The 20,468-nt window shown below is 33.9% G+C and overlaps 1 protein-coding gene across 5 annotated transcripts in view; it reads right to left on the bottom strand.

Moving 5' to 3' along the window:
• The window catches only part of Src42A (Tyrosine-protein kinase Src42A), a 54,431-nt gene that overhangs the window by 30,629 nt on the left and 3,334 nt on the right, over positions 1-20,468 (bottom strand). For 2 of the 5 annotated variants that reach the window (XM_089471728.1, XM_018012273.2), the window contains exon 2: positions 14,000-14,094. In XM_089471728.1, the coding sequence (XP_089327854.1) occupies positions 14,000-14,094 (95 nt within the window). Of the gene's footprint in view, positions 1-2,887; positions 3,376-13,999; positions 14,095-20,468 lie in introns of those variants that run through there. The other 3 variants (XM_089471725.1, XM_089471727.1, XM_089471726.1) reach the window with 2 other exon arrangements.

Below are 20,468 nucleotides of genomic sequence, written 5' to 3'. Positions count from 1 at the left end.
CGCACAAATTTTTGATTTCATATAACTGTCAATTTGGAGTTTTTATAAACAAGTGAATGCATTAAGTGCTAAGGTCATGGATCTACATATAATGCATATGATTAAGCGTCGACTAGCAATTCCTACAAATTTTCGTCATATAAAAGCAGGATTTGAGTTTATATTGCTACCAAGAATACATTTATGGTTAGCTACATTTCTTTAGAAATTCCGACAGGAAGTTTCACCAAAGACAACTTTATATTAATAAAAATATTTGGTGTATATACCTATAAGTATGATGAATACAAACATATATAAACACATATAATTCAGTAGGAATTGAATCGATATAAATACCCAAAAGTGAAATAAAAATTCCACACAATGCCTAGTTCTAGACAGGAAGTTGATCGATTTTTTATTAGATATGTAAATCGTTTATAAAACAAATAAAACTGCATATTTTATGAACATTTGAATCAGCTTTATATTAATAACTAAATATAACAAATTGAAGGCTTCGTATAAGGCTTGTATTCCTTAAAGCAAATAAATTACTTTTAAAAATAACTGCTTTAAAATAACAGAAAATTAATTGTAACAGGGTTTCATTTATTATTATTATTATTTATTTATTTATTTATTTATTATTTATTTTTCTCTTTTAATTTCACTGATTTTCTTTAACAATTACCTCAATAGCTTTCTGTCACAGCTTGTATTACTGAAATTGTTTATAACATATTACAACGACCTTATTGTTGCATTCAGTTCTGTTTCAATTCAGGCTGCTCTCTTGTTCTCATGCCTTAACTGTAAAAAAGCTGTATAACATTTACTGTTCACAGATAAAACCTGACAGTTCGACAGACAAGAAAACAACAACAAGAATTGAGCTGCTTTTTCGCTGTCTTTGTTTTGCTCTGAATAACTCCGTTTTTATTTGATTTACTTTTATTCTTTACCCTTTGCGCCCTTTTGTAAACAATTTTCATGTATTTTCAAGTAAAATGCATGTAGTATATGGAGTATTTCTGCATATGTATGTGTATGTGTGAATGCGTATGTATCTGTATCTTAATCGTTTTGCCGCTGACGGCCGTCGACTGACTGACGACCGCATGACTCATGGACAGGAAATTTATGGCTCAAAGAGAAGAGACAACAGCAGCAGCAGCAGCAGCAGCCGCCACACGCCAACTGTGACGCAAAATGTCTACAGAAAACAGCCACAAAATAAAGATAGTGGCAGGAGTGTGTGGGAATATTCGTACATATTGTGCAGCACACGCTGTAAAATCAAAACACATCAAATGTGTTTGCAGCAGATAAAAAACTCAACTAAGATATACCCTAGTAAAATATGTAATAGGGAATCTTGATTAAAGGTTATATTAGTGGCAGAAAAATATATGTATGAGTGACGAAGAGAGGTAGAGAGAGAGCGAGAGAGAGAGAGAGAGAGAGAGAGAGAGAGAGAAAGGGAGAGAGAGAGAAAGAGAGAGAGAGAGAAAGAGAGAGAGAGAGAAAAGGGAGAGAGAGCCTGAATACAAATAGCGACATATACAGATATACCGTTTAACTGTAACCGCTCTATAAACTCTATTCATAATAACTGATTGTATAACTGCAGAAAATGTTGCATATACATATTTTACAAGACTTTTACTATTATATTTTGGGTCTTATTTCAATAAGAAACCATATATTGTGTATCTTATATTTTATTTTAAATTTCTAAAAATATTTCAATTACTTACATTCCCCATTAGTTTTCACACTTTATTTATGACAGTGAAAAGTTTTCTATTTTGTTTCTATATACATACACATACTTATAAATAAAACTCTTCAACTTCCATAAAGTGTCTGGAAATCATAGTTAAAAAAAAACCGTCGTCACATGTCGCTTGAATAGCGATAAGAGAAAACGCGCTTAAATGAAGTCCAAGAATTATAAAAGTAGAAAGAAAAAAAAAAAAACCGCAGCCAGACATGGAAACCAAGCTGTGGAGCCCGCTATAAACTATACCAAGATGCCAGCATATGTATGTCTTATATGTACATATGTATTTGTATGTGTATGTGTAGGCATGTATGTGCAAAATAATGCAATTTGTTCAAGTCACGTAAGTTCAAAATTGATAATAGCTTTGCAGCAAAGCAAAAAAAAAATATATATATAGAAAAAATAATAAACTAAACCAATTCGAAATGTCGAGTAAACTATAGTACTATATATGAAGATATATGTGTACGTATGTATATATATATAATCGACATGTGGCCAAGTGTCATTAACTAAGGCACTTATATCGCCCGTTAAGAGGTTTTTTCCTCTCTAGAAATGTGTTTTTGCAGGCAACGCGAGCTGCTGCAAAAACTTACAAAAACTGACCACAAAATATGCACATTTAAGCACATAGTCCCAGATAAAGTTAGAGGATGTAAACGCAACTCGTTCAATAGACCTATTTAGCCAATAGTTTTTGGGCATTACGTAAATGTAGAACCAACTTAATCAGCTACAAATTATGCTCAACAGGCAACTGTTGACGTACAACAAAAGTTCTTATGAAATTCATTCATTGAAATTCTAACAAGCAAAGATACTTATATATATGTATATATATATTTGTATGTCTAGTTTTGTATCGGAATAAGTTAAGCTCTATAGCTATAAAAAGCACAGCACGAAACGGCAAAGAAAATAGAAAGTTCTGCACAACTTCTCAAAACAGATAACAACAACAACAACAAACAAACAAACAAATAAACAAGCAACAACACTAACAGCAACAATAATCAACAACCAACAACAAACAACTATAATAAACACTATTGTTGTTGTTGTTGCTGCTGTTGCTGTTGTTGTTGTTGCTTGCAGTGAAGATTTCATCTCTACCTTTTGATCGTATGTTGTAGCAACATGTAGCTAAGCTAAGAAATGTTGCAAAGTCGCGTGCTGCTGCTGCTCCATATCACAATGTAAGTGCTTTTATGCACACACGAACACGCGCGTTACACACACACACATACAAACGCACACACACTCATAGATATTTACACATACGAATAGATATAGAGACGAACGTTATTTAGAGCCACTGTTTAACAAAGAAAAACAGTTGCAGCTATAAGTATGCCAACATGCCGCGCACGCGTGCAACAAAGTTTTGATGTAGCGCGATTTTTTGCAATTTGAATTGAATTGAATTTCCTATATATATACCCGTATATATATATATATAAATTTTATGCTTGATAGACACACGTTATTTTGTATTGGACTTGATATATAAATATTTATTGATTTTCTTCAATATCGTTTTGCCACCTTCCGTTCGACGTCTGTTTTGTGCACCGCTTCGCAGACAACTGATACGTTTATGAAATTTTTATAGAAAGGTTTTAAACCGCACGAAAACGACGCAGCGGTACGTCTTACACACACACACACACGCACACTCACAAGCAGTATAAGTGTAAGAGTATATAACTATGTGCGCTTCGAGCGCCATTTGAGCCCAGCTTTGACTGTGTGTGTGTGTGTGTATAAGTGCGCTCTTTTCTTCTCTTATACGCCAAGAGCTTTGCATCAAGCTGAAGACGCTGACTCCGCAATGGTCACGCTCTCTGCAAGATGTGTCCAAGCTGCAACAGCTGATTTGACACTTTTTTCTGCAGCCATGCTCTTCTAAAACAGAAAGAGATAGAAACAGCAAAAAAAAAAAATCAACTCTCTTTGTCTGTAGCCTTTTGCTCTCTGTCTTTGTTCTGTGCTCTCTCTCACTCTCTCTGTCTCTCTCTCTCTCGCTCTCGCTCTCGCTCTCGATCAGTCTCTTAACACAGGTGCTGACAAGATAAACGAGCTTCATTTACGTGTGTAATTAGTCATAAAGTGCGTTTGATTGTAAAGATCAGCTTAATATAATTAACTTGTTGCGCTCATTTGTTGCTTGACATTTTGTCAGAGCCTAAAGCAGCAACAATATGGAAAACAAAATAATAAATAAAACAATACGTTTAAATTCAAATTATGCGCTTTAAATGCCAACTGTTGAGTTCTTGTGAACGCTATTGAACTCGTAATTGTTAAAGAATGTTAAAAACAAAAATAAAGCTCGTGCTTAGTCCGTCTCGAGCATATTAAATTGATACACGTTTACTTCAAAATTTATGGTAACACAGCTTCAGGCCTAAAGTGCATGAATACATATGTGTATATATAAATAAATATATAGATTTATTTATAGCTGTAATTAAAAATATTTCAAATATATAAGCTATTCAATAGTTTAATTGCAAAAAGTTTCGCATAAAATACGTATCAGATTGCTTTAGTTACCCACTTATAAGTATGCGTCATCAAAAGTGCTCCAGATCTCAATTCACTGATTGTATTCAAAAAGTTATCTTTTACTTACCTAAAAGGAAAATAAAAGCAAAGATAAGATTAGTTGAGGGTATTAATCAGTTGATATCGATTATAAAATAGCGATGAATATATATAACATACGGTATATATAAATATAACTTATATAAATAAGTTACACATATAAATCTATAAATCTATGCTAAAACTGCATCTAATCAAAATTTCACTAAGCTTTATATCGATAACTTTTTCTTCTCGAGTGTCGATATTTAAAATAATATAGTATTAATAATAGTATAGTATTATTAAGTAGTATTCATAAGAGATCAGCTATCTGTTATTTGTTTGGTTTTCGACAAGATAGTGAATAGCTTTCATTTTCATTTTGATCAATTACATAATGCTTATCGATACTATCGATCAAAAGTCTCGATCTCTCTTATCGGAAATATAAACCATAAGAGACTTTACATAAACTTGGTGCTAAATATCAGAAATTTCTAAATTTCTTACAAAACTATCGATACTTTTTATAGAGATTAATGATATATTAAAAGAAATATCTATAGAATACTCCGATATAACAAATACACCATGGTCTATTGAACTATACGCACATCGTAAAGTCTTAACTAACTAAATGGGACTGCTTTAATAAATAATCATTTGCTTCCCTTAAATCTACATTTTAATCGCATTACGTCAACTATTGTTTCAAAATAATAAGTGCTCCACTACATATGTAATTCATCTATTGTATGACTTTAGTTATATATTAGTAACTTTAATCTTAAAGAATCCCTAGAATAAATTACATAGCTTCTCGACAATACAGTTTATGTGAGAAATGCTACGACATGTATTAGGAATTTATGACTCATAAGCTGCAGTTAAATTGATTTTAAATATACAGTTAGTTAACATATAAACCCATTACCTTACAATATTATCGGAAATCGTGTAAAGGTCATCAGGAAAGCAATAAACAAAATAAAAGCGAATTAAATGCCAAAACCTAATGCAAATACTGCTCTAAGCCTCGATAAACAAATAAAATAGCAAACTAAAATTTAAAAAAAAAAAAAAACACACACACACGAACACAGAATTATATTGCAATTGTAACATCCAGACAATCGACAAATTAGACAGCTCAATTCAATTTGAGAAGCTCATGAAATCAATGAGTTGAGTTTTTTAATTAGCTTTACTGTCGTCTAATGTGACAAGCTAATTTTTCTGTTCAATTACTCCATACTCATTGAAGAATTGTCTAGAGGGGATATACTAATTGTGTTACACTATATGAAACAGACAGAAGGAGGTGTGAATTAAAGTAGAGTAAGGTATATATATTGCATATGTGTAAGCGGGATTATATATGTAGATATGTGTACAAGAGTATAAGAGACAATTGACCAAGAGTAGTGCAGACTAAAGAGCTTTGCCTAAAAGACTAGATGGCAATGCTCTTTAGCTTTACTATTTTCTTGAAGACAGCAAGAGATATGCTGGTCTAGTCCTTTCTATGCATAGAAATTTATAGAAATATAAGAGCATAGTTAGCTAACCTCAACTATCTCTTCGTCTCTAGTAGTTAGGCAGACTAGTAAGTTGGTAAAGCAGTTAAAGTTTACAACTCGAGGTATTTCCTAGTCGGGCACTTCCTTTCCGGCATTCTAACTTGTTTATTTTTGTTATTTCACTTTTTCCAAGCTTCCTGTGCTATTTCCACTTAAATTATTACTCAACGTGAAAATTACCCCAATGCAAATTGACAATTTATAAATACATTTTTAGTTCTGTTTAAATTGCTTAAAATATGCATAGATATTATATGAAAATACATAAAACATTATATTTGACCTCCTTGCCGAGCATTGCCCGCTGAATTGGGTATCTTCTGCTATGGCTGACAAATTTATTTAAACAATTGATTGTTGACTGTTTTTTTCTCTTTTCCTTTTATTAATTTTCTGAATTTTTGTTGTTGTTGTTGTTGTCTTATTCTATTGAATTGCTGTCTGTTAACTTCGAACACTTCGAAACGTCATCAACGTTTTTGAATACCAAACAGCGCAACATGAGTCGAGAGAAACAGAAAATTGAATTAAAACGTATTTATACATATATCTTTATATAGTATACTCGTAGTTCGTTGGTATATTGAAAATATGAAAGGCAGACACGCAATCCATATTGGAGCCAAATAACAACAACAGCAACAACAACAACAGTCGCTCCACAGTTCGATGACATTTTGTTTCATGTTCAATAACAACAATTGCAATGGACACATACAACAATTGTAAACAAACCGCAATGAACATACAGAAATAAACAACATTTATATCGTCGATTTATTAATGAAAACTTTTGTCAATAGCAGGCAATTAAACAAGACAATTATGATGTCTTTATATTAAGAGATAGATTTAAAGTGGATCAAGCTTATTTTTTTCTTTATCAATTTGCTTTGCTTTTTTGGAAATCCTTGGATGATTCGTTGGGTATTTCTTTGCAGTTTATTCCATATCTTCCCCTCAAATTCGATTCCGCTTCGAATTTCTCTAGAGTTCATTTCCGAATTTCTTTCCTAAATGTCCCATTACTTTATTTTCGTTTTTCCCTTTTCAAAAGAATTTTAAGGATTTTCGTTACAAATTTAGCTTGACTTTACCTTTGAATTTTTTTTTATATTATTTATTTAAAGTTTTACTTTTTCCCTAAAATTGTCTTTTAAGAAACTGATTTCTCACATGTTTTTTTTCCAATTTCCCTACAAATAAATCAATATAAAAATCCAAAACAACAAGGCTATGACTAATATCTATTAGCATATTCACCTTCATTAAGCCAACCAATTAGCAGATATATATGTGTGAAAACTATATATAGCGAATGTGGAGTAGGCTAGCATACGTAAACTCAGTTGAACAATTAGACTTGATAAGATTACCTATATTATAAGCGATTATATTTGTCACAAAGACTTACTTAAATGCAATTTAAATGGATTGAAGCAATTAAATAAAGCCATTAATATGCACATGAGATTCGAGTACCACTGACATTGAAATTTGGCTAACAACAAAATTTCGCTGCGACAAATTCAAAGCAAAAAAAAAAAAAATATAGGAAAAAAGTTTGCGAAATTAACAGCAGTTGCGTCTGGCGTCGCCTTCCGTGTCGGAAGATGAGGTTCGTTAACAAACATAAAAAAAATAAATATATATGTATATATGTCATTCATTGGATCAGTTAACCTGGCAGCTATCGAGTGGATAGCAAAAAATAAAAAAATAAAATAAAATAAAAAAATAGTAAGCAAGAAGATTGCGGCTGTGATTATCAGGCTGCATAATACTCGTTCACGTCTTCAGGTACAGACTAATGAATTACAAAATTTTTGTTTTCCGATCCAGATCAACATTGTTGCAGAACTTGATGATCTTAGCGCTAGGTCTAGGAACAAATATTAGCTAGTCCAAAGTGGACGATAAAGACGACATCCGTACAAGATCTTAATATAATGGTTTTATACATGGGATCGAGGAATGGGATGGGGATTACTTTGAAGCTGACAAATGATATATTTACGAATAAATAAATAATTTTGGAAAGAAACAGAAAAATTTGATTAAGGCTTCGTCTCTATGATAAAGAGACGATGTGATATACAGAACATAGATCGGTTTCTAATTGTTCAACTGTGAAAGATTTAGTATAAGTACCCAAGTACATATTACTACGCACCTAGCAAGGTTTTTAGTTAAGATCTGGACTTGGTCAATAGAAATTCGCCTATAAACAAAGCAATTCATTTGAAATTTCTAGAATTTCTACCTAAAGCCTTCATCTGAAGAGGTCATACCGGACTATAGAAGATTTCTAGTCTCTAAATGCAAATTAACAAACAGATAGATGATAAGAAGAATCAAGCCTAAAATCAATAAGCTCTCTTAAACACTTCCTGAACGAGTATCAAAATAACAACACAAAACCAACTGTTGTCACACATACAAATAGCCAAACGAATATGAAGAATACTAAAAACTAAAAAGCCAATATACTCTCTTTTGAACACTTCCTGAACGAGCATCAAAATAATAACAACAAATGTTAATTGTAGTTGTGAATTTTAGACTTGCACTTGCGTAAGTTTCGCATTTCAATTGAAACGCTCGCAGCTTACTAAATTGGCAGAGCTGAATATATACATATAGATAGACATACAATATAATATATATATATATTCCATCTGGAATATTGTTCTATAGTGATTTATGGGCTGTTGCGTGTTGATAATATAATTATATAGCTCTATCATTTTTAACTATATCTATTTTTTTATAGGTTTGTGGGTTTGTTTTATAATTTTGCAAACAAATTTTCGAGTTCAATGCGCCGTAGAACTTCCGATTTTTATTTGCGAACTTTGCGTTTGGTTGCGCCTCCTGCACATCGGCTCATTGACAGTCAATGGGAATGGCGCATTATTAGCGATTTATGTGGTCAGATAATGGCAATTTGTGAATTTACGGCTCCAACGCTCAGCCAATTGCCAAATAGTAGTTGTAGTAGTTTTTTGTGTTCGCAGTTTTTTGTTTCTTATCAACGGAAGTAAAGTCATATATAAATAAAACGAAAGCGCATTCAATTAACGTAGTACCAGGTATTTCCCCAGAAAAAAAAATAACAAATAACTGACGAGAGACGCCGAAAATTCATTGGAATTTTTTTCAAGTTTTTAGCCTCGACTGGTCCAAAATGCGCTGCTTAAGTCTTCAATTCAATTTGCTGACGTCATCAGGCAGTTCAATGTCTCCCCCTTACGCATTCCCAGCTCCATCTACATCTGCTGACCTACATAGGTAACACTTGCTGTGCTTTCTGTCCGCTCTGCAGCACAGGTCACAAAAGCTCCAAATCATCGGCTCCACATCTATCGCCACATCGACGACTGCATACGAACTATTGCTGCCAATTGTCTGTTGACATGAACCTGTTCCAAGACCACGCCCTATTCCATGGGCATTATACGACTATGGCAGGTTAGGCGGTTAAAGGTGGGTCCATTGAAATTATTAGTCTAGGAGAAATATTTACGAATTGAGCGAATGTTAGCTTAAAACCCAAGTCGTGGAATATCTCTTATTATTGATGTGACTTATAAATCAAATGTGAATGTTTTATATAGATATCATTCCAAATTCTATTCAGCTGGCATTTCTTTTTCAGCTCTCTCTTCTTTCTAGATCTCTTTTAATTTTCTTTTTGAAATTCCCTGTTGGGCTGCTCTTTGAGTCTGTTTGTACATCTATTTATCCTTCTGTCTCCTTGTCGTTCTTCTTCGTGTTGCTTTATCTTCTAATTCTTCTCATTCTGTCTCTCTATCTCCAGTTTCTTCCCATGATTCTCATTCACTAACTTCTCTCGGTCTCACAGATTTGATTGCTTTTCTCTGTGATTCTCCATGTTGACTTTCCCTCTACAACTTTCAATCTCTAGCTTTTCGTTATCATATCTCATTCTGGCACTTCTTTATGGCCTCAGTTTAACTTCTTTCAGTCATTCTGGTTCTCTGAGTTTTGACTTTGTTTCTCAACACCTTCTCATTAGAATTCCAACATCTCCAGCTTCTCTTTTCTGTTACATTCCTCCAACTTCTTTCTGTCTTTCAAATTCTTCAACCTCTCTCTAATTTTCATTGTCGAGCCTCTCTCTGTGATTCCCACCTTCGGGATTCTTTTACTCCAGCTTTAATCTGTAATTTTCAGAAATTACAAAATGTCTCTCTTCCATTCGCATTCCTCGGCTTCTTTGTCCGCATGACTGTCCGAATCACTTTTGCTCTTTCTTTTCTGTTCTTCTGCCCAAGAACTCGTTTCGACAATTCACCTTTATGGAATAAACTTCTTTTCATTCTTAAGTGTGTTCCATTCTTAGAAACTTTTTGCACTTAATTTCGTATAATTATTAATATATTTTACGATTAATAAATATTTTTTTGTGCTGCATTCCGTAGTAATAATTTTCTATCATTCTCTGAATATAATTCAATGCTCATTATCTATTTCAATAAAAGTGATGAAAATGCTAAACTAAAATTTCAGATTTGTTCAAACTTAACGCCTTTACGACTTTCTTTTATGACAGTTACAAATAAGAAAATGTATGCATAATTAAAAAGAGTTTCGGGTTTTCCCTGGATTTTCAGGCGCTGCTCTTGCAATAGATTTCCAAATGCAGCCAATCAATATGCACAGATCCAGTTATCAGTTATGTTAACAAGAAAATAAAAAAAAAGTCTCGTGACTTGACGGAAGTACAGCCCAAATCAACATTTGCATGAGGCTTGCACCACCAAAACCAATCGAACAACGAAATTAATGTCAACGAGAGCTTAAATTATGCAATGCAAATGAATGACAATAAGAAATAAGAGGCACACTTCTCAGAAGAAATTGCTGAACAAATTGACCAGAAAAGAAATGGAAAGAAATTGCGCAGAAGAAATCTCTGGATGCTGTCGCCTGTAGCCCGCTTACGGTTAAATGCAATTTATTGCAAGAAATTTCGCAGTCGTAATGCTGAGTTATGCATACAATTAAATGGTGACAACAAGGCAAGCAACAGGCAAAGCCAACAACAACAACAACAACAACAATTGGTCACAAATTAGGCCAAAATAATATTGGCAACCAGTTTCGAGTGTTTGTTAGTTTGGCCTTGAAATTGTGGCTTGAGAAATGCTACATGAAATGCATAAAACTAATGCACTGGGCGTGGGCATTTAAGCTTAAGATAAACAGCAAATGAGACGCGCGATTAGGGGTATTCCTTAATTTTCAAAACAATTAAAAATAAACATTGTTAAGTAGTTGTTGTCAGTCAGGCGCTGCATTAAAATGCAAGTGGCTCGCGGCGTTCGAAAGAGAAAGAGAAAGAGTAAAGGGAGAAAGAGGAAGAAAGCAGAAGCGAGTGCGCGAGGGCAGGTCTCTTGTCTCTCGAGTAGATTTACCGTTATGCACAAACACGAGATAAATTTAATTAATGAGACGATTTTTCTGTTGTGTATTTTTGTTCGATATACCGGTTTTATGAACTTTTCCCTACGGACTCACGCCCAGACAGCCACTTATTAAGATAAATATGTATTTGTATATATATGTATACGAATTGCTGTCTGTTTCAATATTATATATCGATCTCTTTTTCGATTAATTTATGCAGCTCTCTTTGTTGTTTTCATCGCTTCATTTCGTTTTCGGTTTACAGTTTTGATACCCTGAGGCTATTTAAAACACTTAAACAGGGTATATACAGGTAGGAAATGGGCAGAAGGAAGCTTGTAGATTTTTCGAGATCAGGATACTGAACCTATCAGTATCTATAAAATATATGAGAGTCCAAGAGACAGAGATTAGCTTATATGTATAAGACCGGTAAAGCTAGTTTTATTTTATGAATATAAAACGATATATGACTATTTCGGTAGTATAAGAGCTGGAAAGATGGAAGGACGGAAGCTAAGTAAGTATAAGAGCTGAGAGTAGCAGAAGATTCGAGCGGATAAGGTATGATAGCTGAGAGTATCAGATTATCTCGTTAGTATTAGAGCGGGAAAGAAGGAATATAAGTTAAAAAAGTATAAGAGCTGAGAGTAATAGATTACCTCGTTAGTCGGTAGAAGGTATAAGAGCTGAGAAAGTATTAGAGCTGAGAGTATAAGTGATAGAAGGTATAAGAGTTAAGGGAAGAGTTAAGACTAGCTAGCATAAGAGCTAGAGGGAAGACATAATTTACATTTTGCGCTTTCGATTTCTTTAATTGCGTATAACTTGGCCTCATAGAAGGGTATTTCCCAGTCATGCACTCCTGATTTAAGTCTGCACATATAATATGCACAATGAATTTGTATTTGCATTTCTCTTGCCTGGCTGCGCTTCATCCGCCGCATGTGGCCAAGGAATGTGTGTCAAAAAGGCTCCTCAATTAATCCTTAAAACATGTGCTCATCATTTAAGGGCTTTTGCCCGAGAGCCGTGTAACTGGGTCAAGTCTATACTTTATTTTTATTTGGTATTAGTCGCTTATAGTCATTTACACTTGACACTGACACGCGTTCGATTTAATTGCCAAGCAGAACGATTGAGCATTTGAGTCGAGGAAACCAAAACACTGAACAAAAGTACTTAAAATAATAAATTCAATTTTTTTTTTTTCTCGGAGACGTCCGACTGTTTGAGCTGTAATCGAAGCATGTTTACAATTTGGCCCAAGAAACAAAATAAACAATTGATATGTAACCAGCTGCCTGACCATAAAGGTTGACTATCAAATCTTAATTGCTTTTTGCCGGCGAGGAGCGCTTGACAAGTATTGGAAATTAATTACACTGAATGGGCATTGATTTTTGTAGTGCGATGGATGGGGTAGATACAAGGCAGTATAAACTGTGTTAAATAGTTTCCAGAAATGATTTGCATAGAAGCTTTTTATAACATCTATAGAATCTATAATGTAGATGCCAAGAAATCATTTAAAGAGAAGAAGAAGAAAAAGTTTATGAAGATAGCGAAGTTTGTTGGACATAGACAAACGAGGATTTAATACACAAATATAAATGGTTTATATGTTATGATCTAGCCAATAGCTAAAACAAATTTTAATTTTAATAAATTTTTAAACCAATATTTTTGGCGAAATTTTTACCATCTTTTCAGACAATAAAAAAACTACCCTGCACGTTTCTAACATTTAAATTGCAGTCAATAAAGATTAACTGCGTCTATTGTTTACGAACCAATTGACACAGTTAAAATAGTTAGTCTTTTTTCTTATTTTTGCTTTATTTGAAAAGGAAATCTCCGCATTCGAATTCCATCAAATATCAAAACTAACCAACAGCAGCAGCAGCTGTTGTGTCAGTTATTTTTATGATTTTTTGTTGAATATGCATGCCATATATAAAAATGTTTTTTTATATGTATGTATGTATATATGAAAATGAGCATACATAAACGCCAGGCACACGCACCACATTTGTTGTTATAGCAACAAATAAAAAAATTTATAAACATTTGCCAATTGCCCCGGCAGCAGCATAAATAAAAAACAACATGAATAAATGCAAATAAAAACAAAGCAAAAAAAAAAAAAAATTTTAAAAGATTTATATGCAAATCAAAGCAATTTTTAGTCGACGTGAAAAGCATTGCATACTTTCAGGCCGTTTCCGTTTAGCCAAGACAACAACCATGACAACGCAAGGCCAGTTTGGTTGTCGCACAGGCTGAATTAACGCAAAGAATTTCGCCATCTTTTCAAATTTTATATATTTTTAACTATGCAGATATAATTTTTTTTTTTTTTTTAACAAAAACATAGGTATTATTCTTTAATGCAAGATTCACAGTATCTTTTAGTCGGTCACTCCCAACTAAAACACTCTGTGCGTTTCAATGATATAATATGTATTTTCTGAAAATATAACAACCTGTACAACAAGTTCGCTTCTCCACTCAAAAATCCTCATTAAACACTTATTTAACATAAATAAATAAATGCATTATTTTATGGCATTATTCTAGACTTCTTTTGAATTTACTTTTATATAATTATAAAAATACTTACGGTTCTGCTTCGATAGACTTCAATTTGGCCACATAATTGGAAGGTATATAACCCTCTTGACGGGTTTTCTTGCTGCGCGCCAGCCACCAGTCACCCTGTAAATGTAAACGAACAATATATCAATACGATTTGAATAGAATGGTAGAATCTATCTATAGATAGATAAACCTAATTGTGAATACAATATAATGAGAAAAAATGAAACAATGATAGAGATAAAGCTACCAGCTAAGTGCTCAGTTATCAAGGGAATTGCATTTTATATAATTGTCAGATTAACGTCAAACATGTTTACTATACTATATACTATATGTATGTATGTATATAAACGCGATACGAGTGCGAGACGAAACAAACTGACTCACCAATAATAAAAAAAAAAAACAGCTTGAGTGGAACTAAGAGATATGGCAAGCACTTGACGTATATAGTTACTTAGATGAAGATTAATATTATTTAATATAATATTTATTTACAGCATAGAGTTTATAGTTAAGCTTAACATAATACTTTATGTTTTATATATAGTCTTCTTTTTTTTTTTTGCCTTACTCCCAAATTATTTCACAACCAAACATTGCAATTTTGTGATTAATTAACAAGCAACTCCTCTAGCTGCCGGGTTGTTTTGATTGTCGCTGTTGTTGTTGTTGTTGCATTAAACAACACAGCATTTCTCACACATACAGAGAGCCACGCGAAACAGCTTAAACTATAATTAATTTAGCTGTCGTCAAGAGTGAAATAAAAGCGAAATCCACAAATGAATTAAGATTCGTACAATTTCATTTCGTTTTATTGTGTTGAAAATCTCGCTAATGCGAAACGTGTTTCGCAGTCTTTCGATTTAGCCAACAACAAAACGGCAATCGAGAGTTATGTTGCTATAGACGCCTATATATATACATATATATGTATAAAGTTTTGACTATCAACTTGGGCACTTGTCCATTTGCAGCGCTGAGCAGTTGGGCATAGTTTTCATAGTTTGTTTGGGCGGGCAATAACAATTTATACTCAATTGTTGTTGTTCGATTATCAATTAACAGTGGGCGATGAGGGGGGCCAAACTGTTTGGCGAAGAAAGAAAATGAAAAAAAGAGGAGAAAGAAAAAAAATCGCGCACTCACGCAACCAGACGGCAAAAAACAGTCAACGGCAGCCACGAGGTGGCAGACACGCCAAGCCACAGTTAATATTTGTATTTGTAATACCCTATAAATCCAGTGAGTGCAGCGGGTAGATACTCTACATGTATATAAATGTTGTACATACATCTTAAAGCTTATATATTCAATAGAATACTCTGGATAGAACTAGTTTAATATACGTTGTTTGCTTCTCAAGAAAACAAATTAAATAATACCTAATGTATTTTATATCCCACGCTATATTAAGTACTTACAGGTCTACAGGGTATTCAGCAGTTGAGTATGGCTTTCGAAGAACAATAATAATACGATAAATATTGATAAATGCTTGTAGCTATTTGTGATAAGAAAACAAAATTCATTTAAGACGCTTTGTTGTAAAATTGAAGCATGAAAATCTATTTATGGATGAATGTAGAGAAATGTCTGAGGCAAACACATTCTTTGAAAATTCTTATTAATCTTCTTTTCTATTCTTCTTCTTTTTTTTTTTTTTGAGAGAAAAACCGGTTTGATGCGAGAACTGAGTGTAAGTAAATATGCTATTGATGACTAAGTTTGACTGATAAATAAATCGGAATTCAAAAGAGTTAAGAATATTATATTATATTATTAATATAAAAATTTTGTATTCAATTTTATTATTTGTTATTATTATTATTTAATTATTATTTATTATTATTATTATTATTATTTAATTCTACATTTTTACATGTTATATATATATTTTTTTAACATTTATTTTGTATTATGTTTATCTATTTTAACTTTAACTTTTTTTCTATTTTCTATTTTCCATTTTCTGTATTTTTATTTTATATTTAATATGTAGTTATTTAGTTTATAATATTCTTTATATGTATATAATATTTTCCTGCCTTTACAGGGTAACATCAAGTCTCTTACTGCTCTCTGGCTTTGCTTTTCAGTTTTTTCTCGCTTTGCAATTTTTATTACATATTGTATTTTATATTCGTGCAATTTACCATTCACGCATTCGCCTTGCTTCGTTACAGAAGAGAGGAAAAAAGTTGCTCGAAAAAATAACGAAAATTAAATTAAAAACTTTATACAATCGCATTGTTGGATTGTTTTGTTTGCGCTTACGCGCTTTCCATAAAGCTCGCTAACAACAGCAACAATAGCAACAACTATAACATTTAAGCCAAAACTGGCTTTTGCCATATGTGTGCAGCGCGTTGGCTTGGCTGAAGAAAACGAAGGCAAGGAAAAAACAGTTAGCTATTCATAGGAATCTACCCAAAGATCCAACTTGCTTACAGCTCTAAAAAAAATATTAATAATAAACTGCAATTGAATTTTTGATGAGTTTGCCTAACATCCATCGTGTAGTCTGCTGATGGCCACGCCCCCGCCCCTTACACCATCTGACCCTAACTGGAAGTCAAGTGGCTTTTGCTATCATTAGCTGGGGCACACGATAAACTTTGTGGAAAGGTCAATGAACACAACAAACTGATTTTTTTTTTAGGGTTCATTGTTTATTTGTTGTGTTTGCTTTGATTTTATTTCTGCTCCCGCTCTGCCTTTGTACCTCCCTTCCTCTCCCTCTATCCGTCTTTCTGCTTGACTATCTCTGTCTCGCCTTGTGGCTCTACAAGTGCATTTCATAATCGCATGTTTGTTGCCTTTTGGTAGCAACTGTTGTAAAGTATATACAATGTATATATATAGTAATGTACACAGATCTGCGTTTATGTGCGCCTCGTTTCCATTGAAAATTTAAGTGATTTAGTATTCTTAGATACGCCTTGAAAGTGAAATAGCATTCGGCTTCTCTTTTGTTGTCAGCTCAAGAAAGCATTTTACACTTTTTTTTTTTAGATTTATATTAATGATTGCTGTTCTATTTAGTTTAAGTCGAGAATTTTTACAGCTAACCATAGCCAGAGATAAGACATTGACCCAAAACTTGGACATTCACTCCATTTATATACAGTATATACAGTTGGGAAAGGTTCTACGATTGTTATTCATAAAAAAATATGATTATTCTTTTATGTATTGGTAAAATGCCACACAAAAAATATGTTTATAAGTTCATTTACATTTTTACCATTGTAAATTTAAAGAATTTCATTTAATATATATTTTAAAAAATATAGCAAAATCATATTTTTAATAACACAAAAAATACATATTTTAATAATATTCCTATTATTATGACATTTCGTATTATTATTACATAATAACAATTTAACAAATATTATTTTTTATGTTATTAAACATTGCAAAAAATATATACAAATAATATATGCAGAATTTTTCAAAGAATATCTTGCTCCCATTTACATTCTGCTGCATCTTAAGCCCTAACTTGCATTCTACTATTTATGGAGCTAAAAGTCTATACATAAACTCTGACTAAGAGAGTGCAACAGCAGCAAACAAAGGCAGGCTGTAAAGGCGCCCAAGTGTTCCTACTCTTTCTCTCTGCCTCCAACTATCTCTCTCTCTCTCTCTCTCTCTCTCTAGCTTTCTGCCTTGTGCTCTGTAAAGTTGGTTATCCTTGAAGGGTTTCACTTAGCTTCCTGTTGAGCCCAAAAGCGATTGCTGTGCTCCAACAACTCACTTTTATTATATTTTCTTCTTCTTCTTCTTCATCGTCGTGTACACGCAGAGAATTTGCAATCTGCAAGCGACAAAAGCTGCAAAAACTGTGTGAGTGTAAGTGGCTGCGTGAGTATGTGTGATGAGTGAGCCATGTGTGTGTGTGATGAGTGTGCTGTGTGCATGTTGTGCTGGGTGTTTATGCTTTGCTTCTCGGCCAAATGACAATGAACGAACAGAAGACGACGTCGACGTCGACGTCGATGCCGACTCTGAGGCACACCCATAAAATATTTTAACATACAATTTTGATTTCTATGCATGACGTTGAGCCGAGCGAAAAAAGAAAAAACATTCTACGAAAGGAAGCCGTGCTGCTTTTGGCATACCCATTACGATCGATTAGAAGGGGTTTATGGAACATGAATATATACAATGAGCAAAATATGTTTATAGTTGATAACAGTTCTACAAAATATAAATTTACATATTTGGGAATACTATTTGCAGCTCTTCAACTTTTGAATGGAAGCGAACTTTTAATAGGTCAAACGAATCTCTATTCTAGAGGCGAATTATCTAATAATTTAAACTAAATAAATATAAAGGGTATCTTCAAGTCAATCACAGATTTGATTGTACATGCAATTACCTGTGTAGTTGTTCACAGGTAATTGAATACTATGACAGCAATACAAAGACTTATTACAAAGAATGTTAATAGTACTCGTAGCTGACTACAGGGTAACTTTTAGTCAAACGCAGGTATTATATATACCAGAAACTTGACTAAAGTAAAGAAGTTTGCAATTTTAAAAGCCGATAATTAATTGTACATGAATCAACTAATACTATATAGAAGATATCGATTCCATTATACTATACGAAGAGAAGAAAGAAGCAAGAGTTCTTGTAATAGAGTGCATGAAATTTAAATGCAAATAGATGATATATTAACTTAGAGGTAGCTATAGGATCTCTCGAAACCAAAAACTTTTCATCAGCATTTTTTTTGGCTGCTTGCTAAGTTCAATATTTTATTAAGTCAAATTCACGCTTTGGATATATTTATGACCCCCAATGAAGTATCAACATGTATGCCAATACAGATAAGCATATAAATATGAATTCAGATTAAAGTGTTTACAGCAAATTACAGAGTATCTGCTAACCAAACACAACTGATACGAGCGCATTTCTTTAGCTTTTTTTTATACCCTGAACCCATTTTCAATGGGAAATCAGGGTATAATGGTTTTGTTGAAATGTATGTAACAGGCAGAAGGAGGCGTGGCAGACCCCACAAAGTATATATATTCTTGATCAGGGTGACGAGCTGAGTTGATTTGGCCCTGTCCGTCTGTCTGTCTGTCCGTCTGTCCGTATGTTTGAACGCATCGATTTCCGAAGATATAAGAGCTAGAGACTTCAAATTTTTTGTAAAATGTTCGTAATTACAGCGCGGATATCGAGTTTATCATTAAAATTCGATAGCTCATCCCGATCTTTTTTTATCGATGAAAAACCTTATCGAAAACCAGTTATAAAATTATATCTTCTACATCTTTATTGCTAGAGTCTCCAAATTTTGAATGTATGCTTATATGCAATTTATACAATTTCGGTTTTTGTTAAAATTTACCCCCCACCCCTAAATTCACCCCCTCACCCTCACTTTTGTAAAACGCGTATTTCAAATACTAGAGACTTGTGCTTTGGCAATTACATGCATATTCATGTTATAATCATAATCTGAAAGTTTCATGAAGATCGTACGTCCACAAAAAAAGTTATTAAACAATTAAGTTCTCATAGTAAGCGCACACTGCAGCCCTTGCGTGTTTATGCGTGGGTGCTTGTATGTGTATGTGTTTGTGTATGTGTGTGTGTTTCTTGTGTAAGCTGAAAGACGCGAAAAATTATTGAAATAGCTAGCACTCCAAGGGTTCAGGGGATCTCGTAGTCGAGCAGTCTCGACTAGAGCTTTCTTACTTGTTTCAGTTTGTTGTTTGCTAAGTTTAATGCCGTTGCTTCTTTGCTTCTTGTTGTTGGGCTAGCAGCAATTGTTGCTACTGCTGTTGTTGTTGTTGTAGCATAAGTAATTTCAGTTGTTGTCTTTGTTGTTGCTGCTGCAGTTGTACGTTAATTAAACGCCGCTGCATGCCGCACAGCAACCGGAAATAGCAGCAGCAGCGAGCCGTCCCAGCTGTCAGAGAGCGAGAGAGAGAGAGAGAGATCTGCCTCAATTTCTCTCTGAAGAGAGATTGTCAGTGAAATGTTGATGGGTTCAATTATGAGGGCTGCTAAAAGAAATTGCAGCACATTATATAGCTCAAGCTGATGGTGGTCATTCCGCAGCGAATGCGCAACTCTTGGCCAGCTGCCAAAATGTGTTGGGCTGTGTTGGACGACGTCATGCCTTTAGGCGCCGCCACTTGTCTGGGCAGTCAGCGAGGCGGCCGCAATTGGCCAACCGCCACGCCCCCTTTGCCCCCGTTGAAACCTGGTCAACAGATCAGCCCGTAAGGTGGTCATGGCTGCTGACGTAAACGCTTTAAATATGCATGCCACACACACACACACATACTTATCTCCGTGTGTGTGTGCGTCTTCGGCCAAAGAGTTGAATGCGCCTTATGTCACAATAGCAGCAGAGAAGCCACCCAAAGGTGGACGGCGGAATGGGTGGCACAAGTGGTTCAGCGGGTGGAAGTGCTCTTGCTGCTGCTGTTGTTGTTGCTGCATGC

The sequence above is a fragment of the Drosophila arizonae genome, chromosome 5, assembly GCF_054131065.1.
Source record: "Drosophila arizonae isolate 15081-1271.41 chromosome 5, UAZ_ARI_1.0, whole genome shotgun sequence".
Lineage (NCBI taxonomy): Eukaryota > Metazoa > Arthropoda > Insecta > Diptera > Drosophilidae > Drosophila > Drosophila arizonae.
The sequence above is the reverse complement of the archived record's forward strand: the minus strand, read 5'-3'. Positions and strand labels throughout refer to the sequence as shown.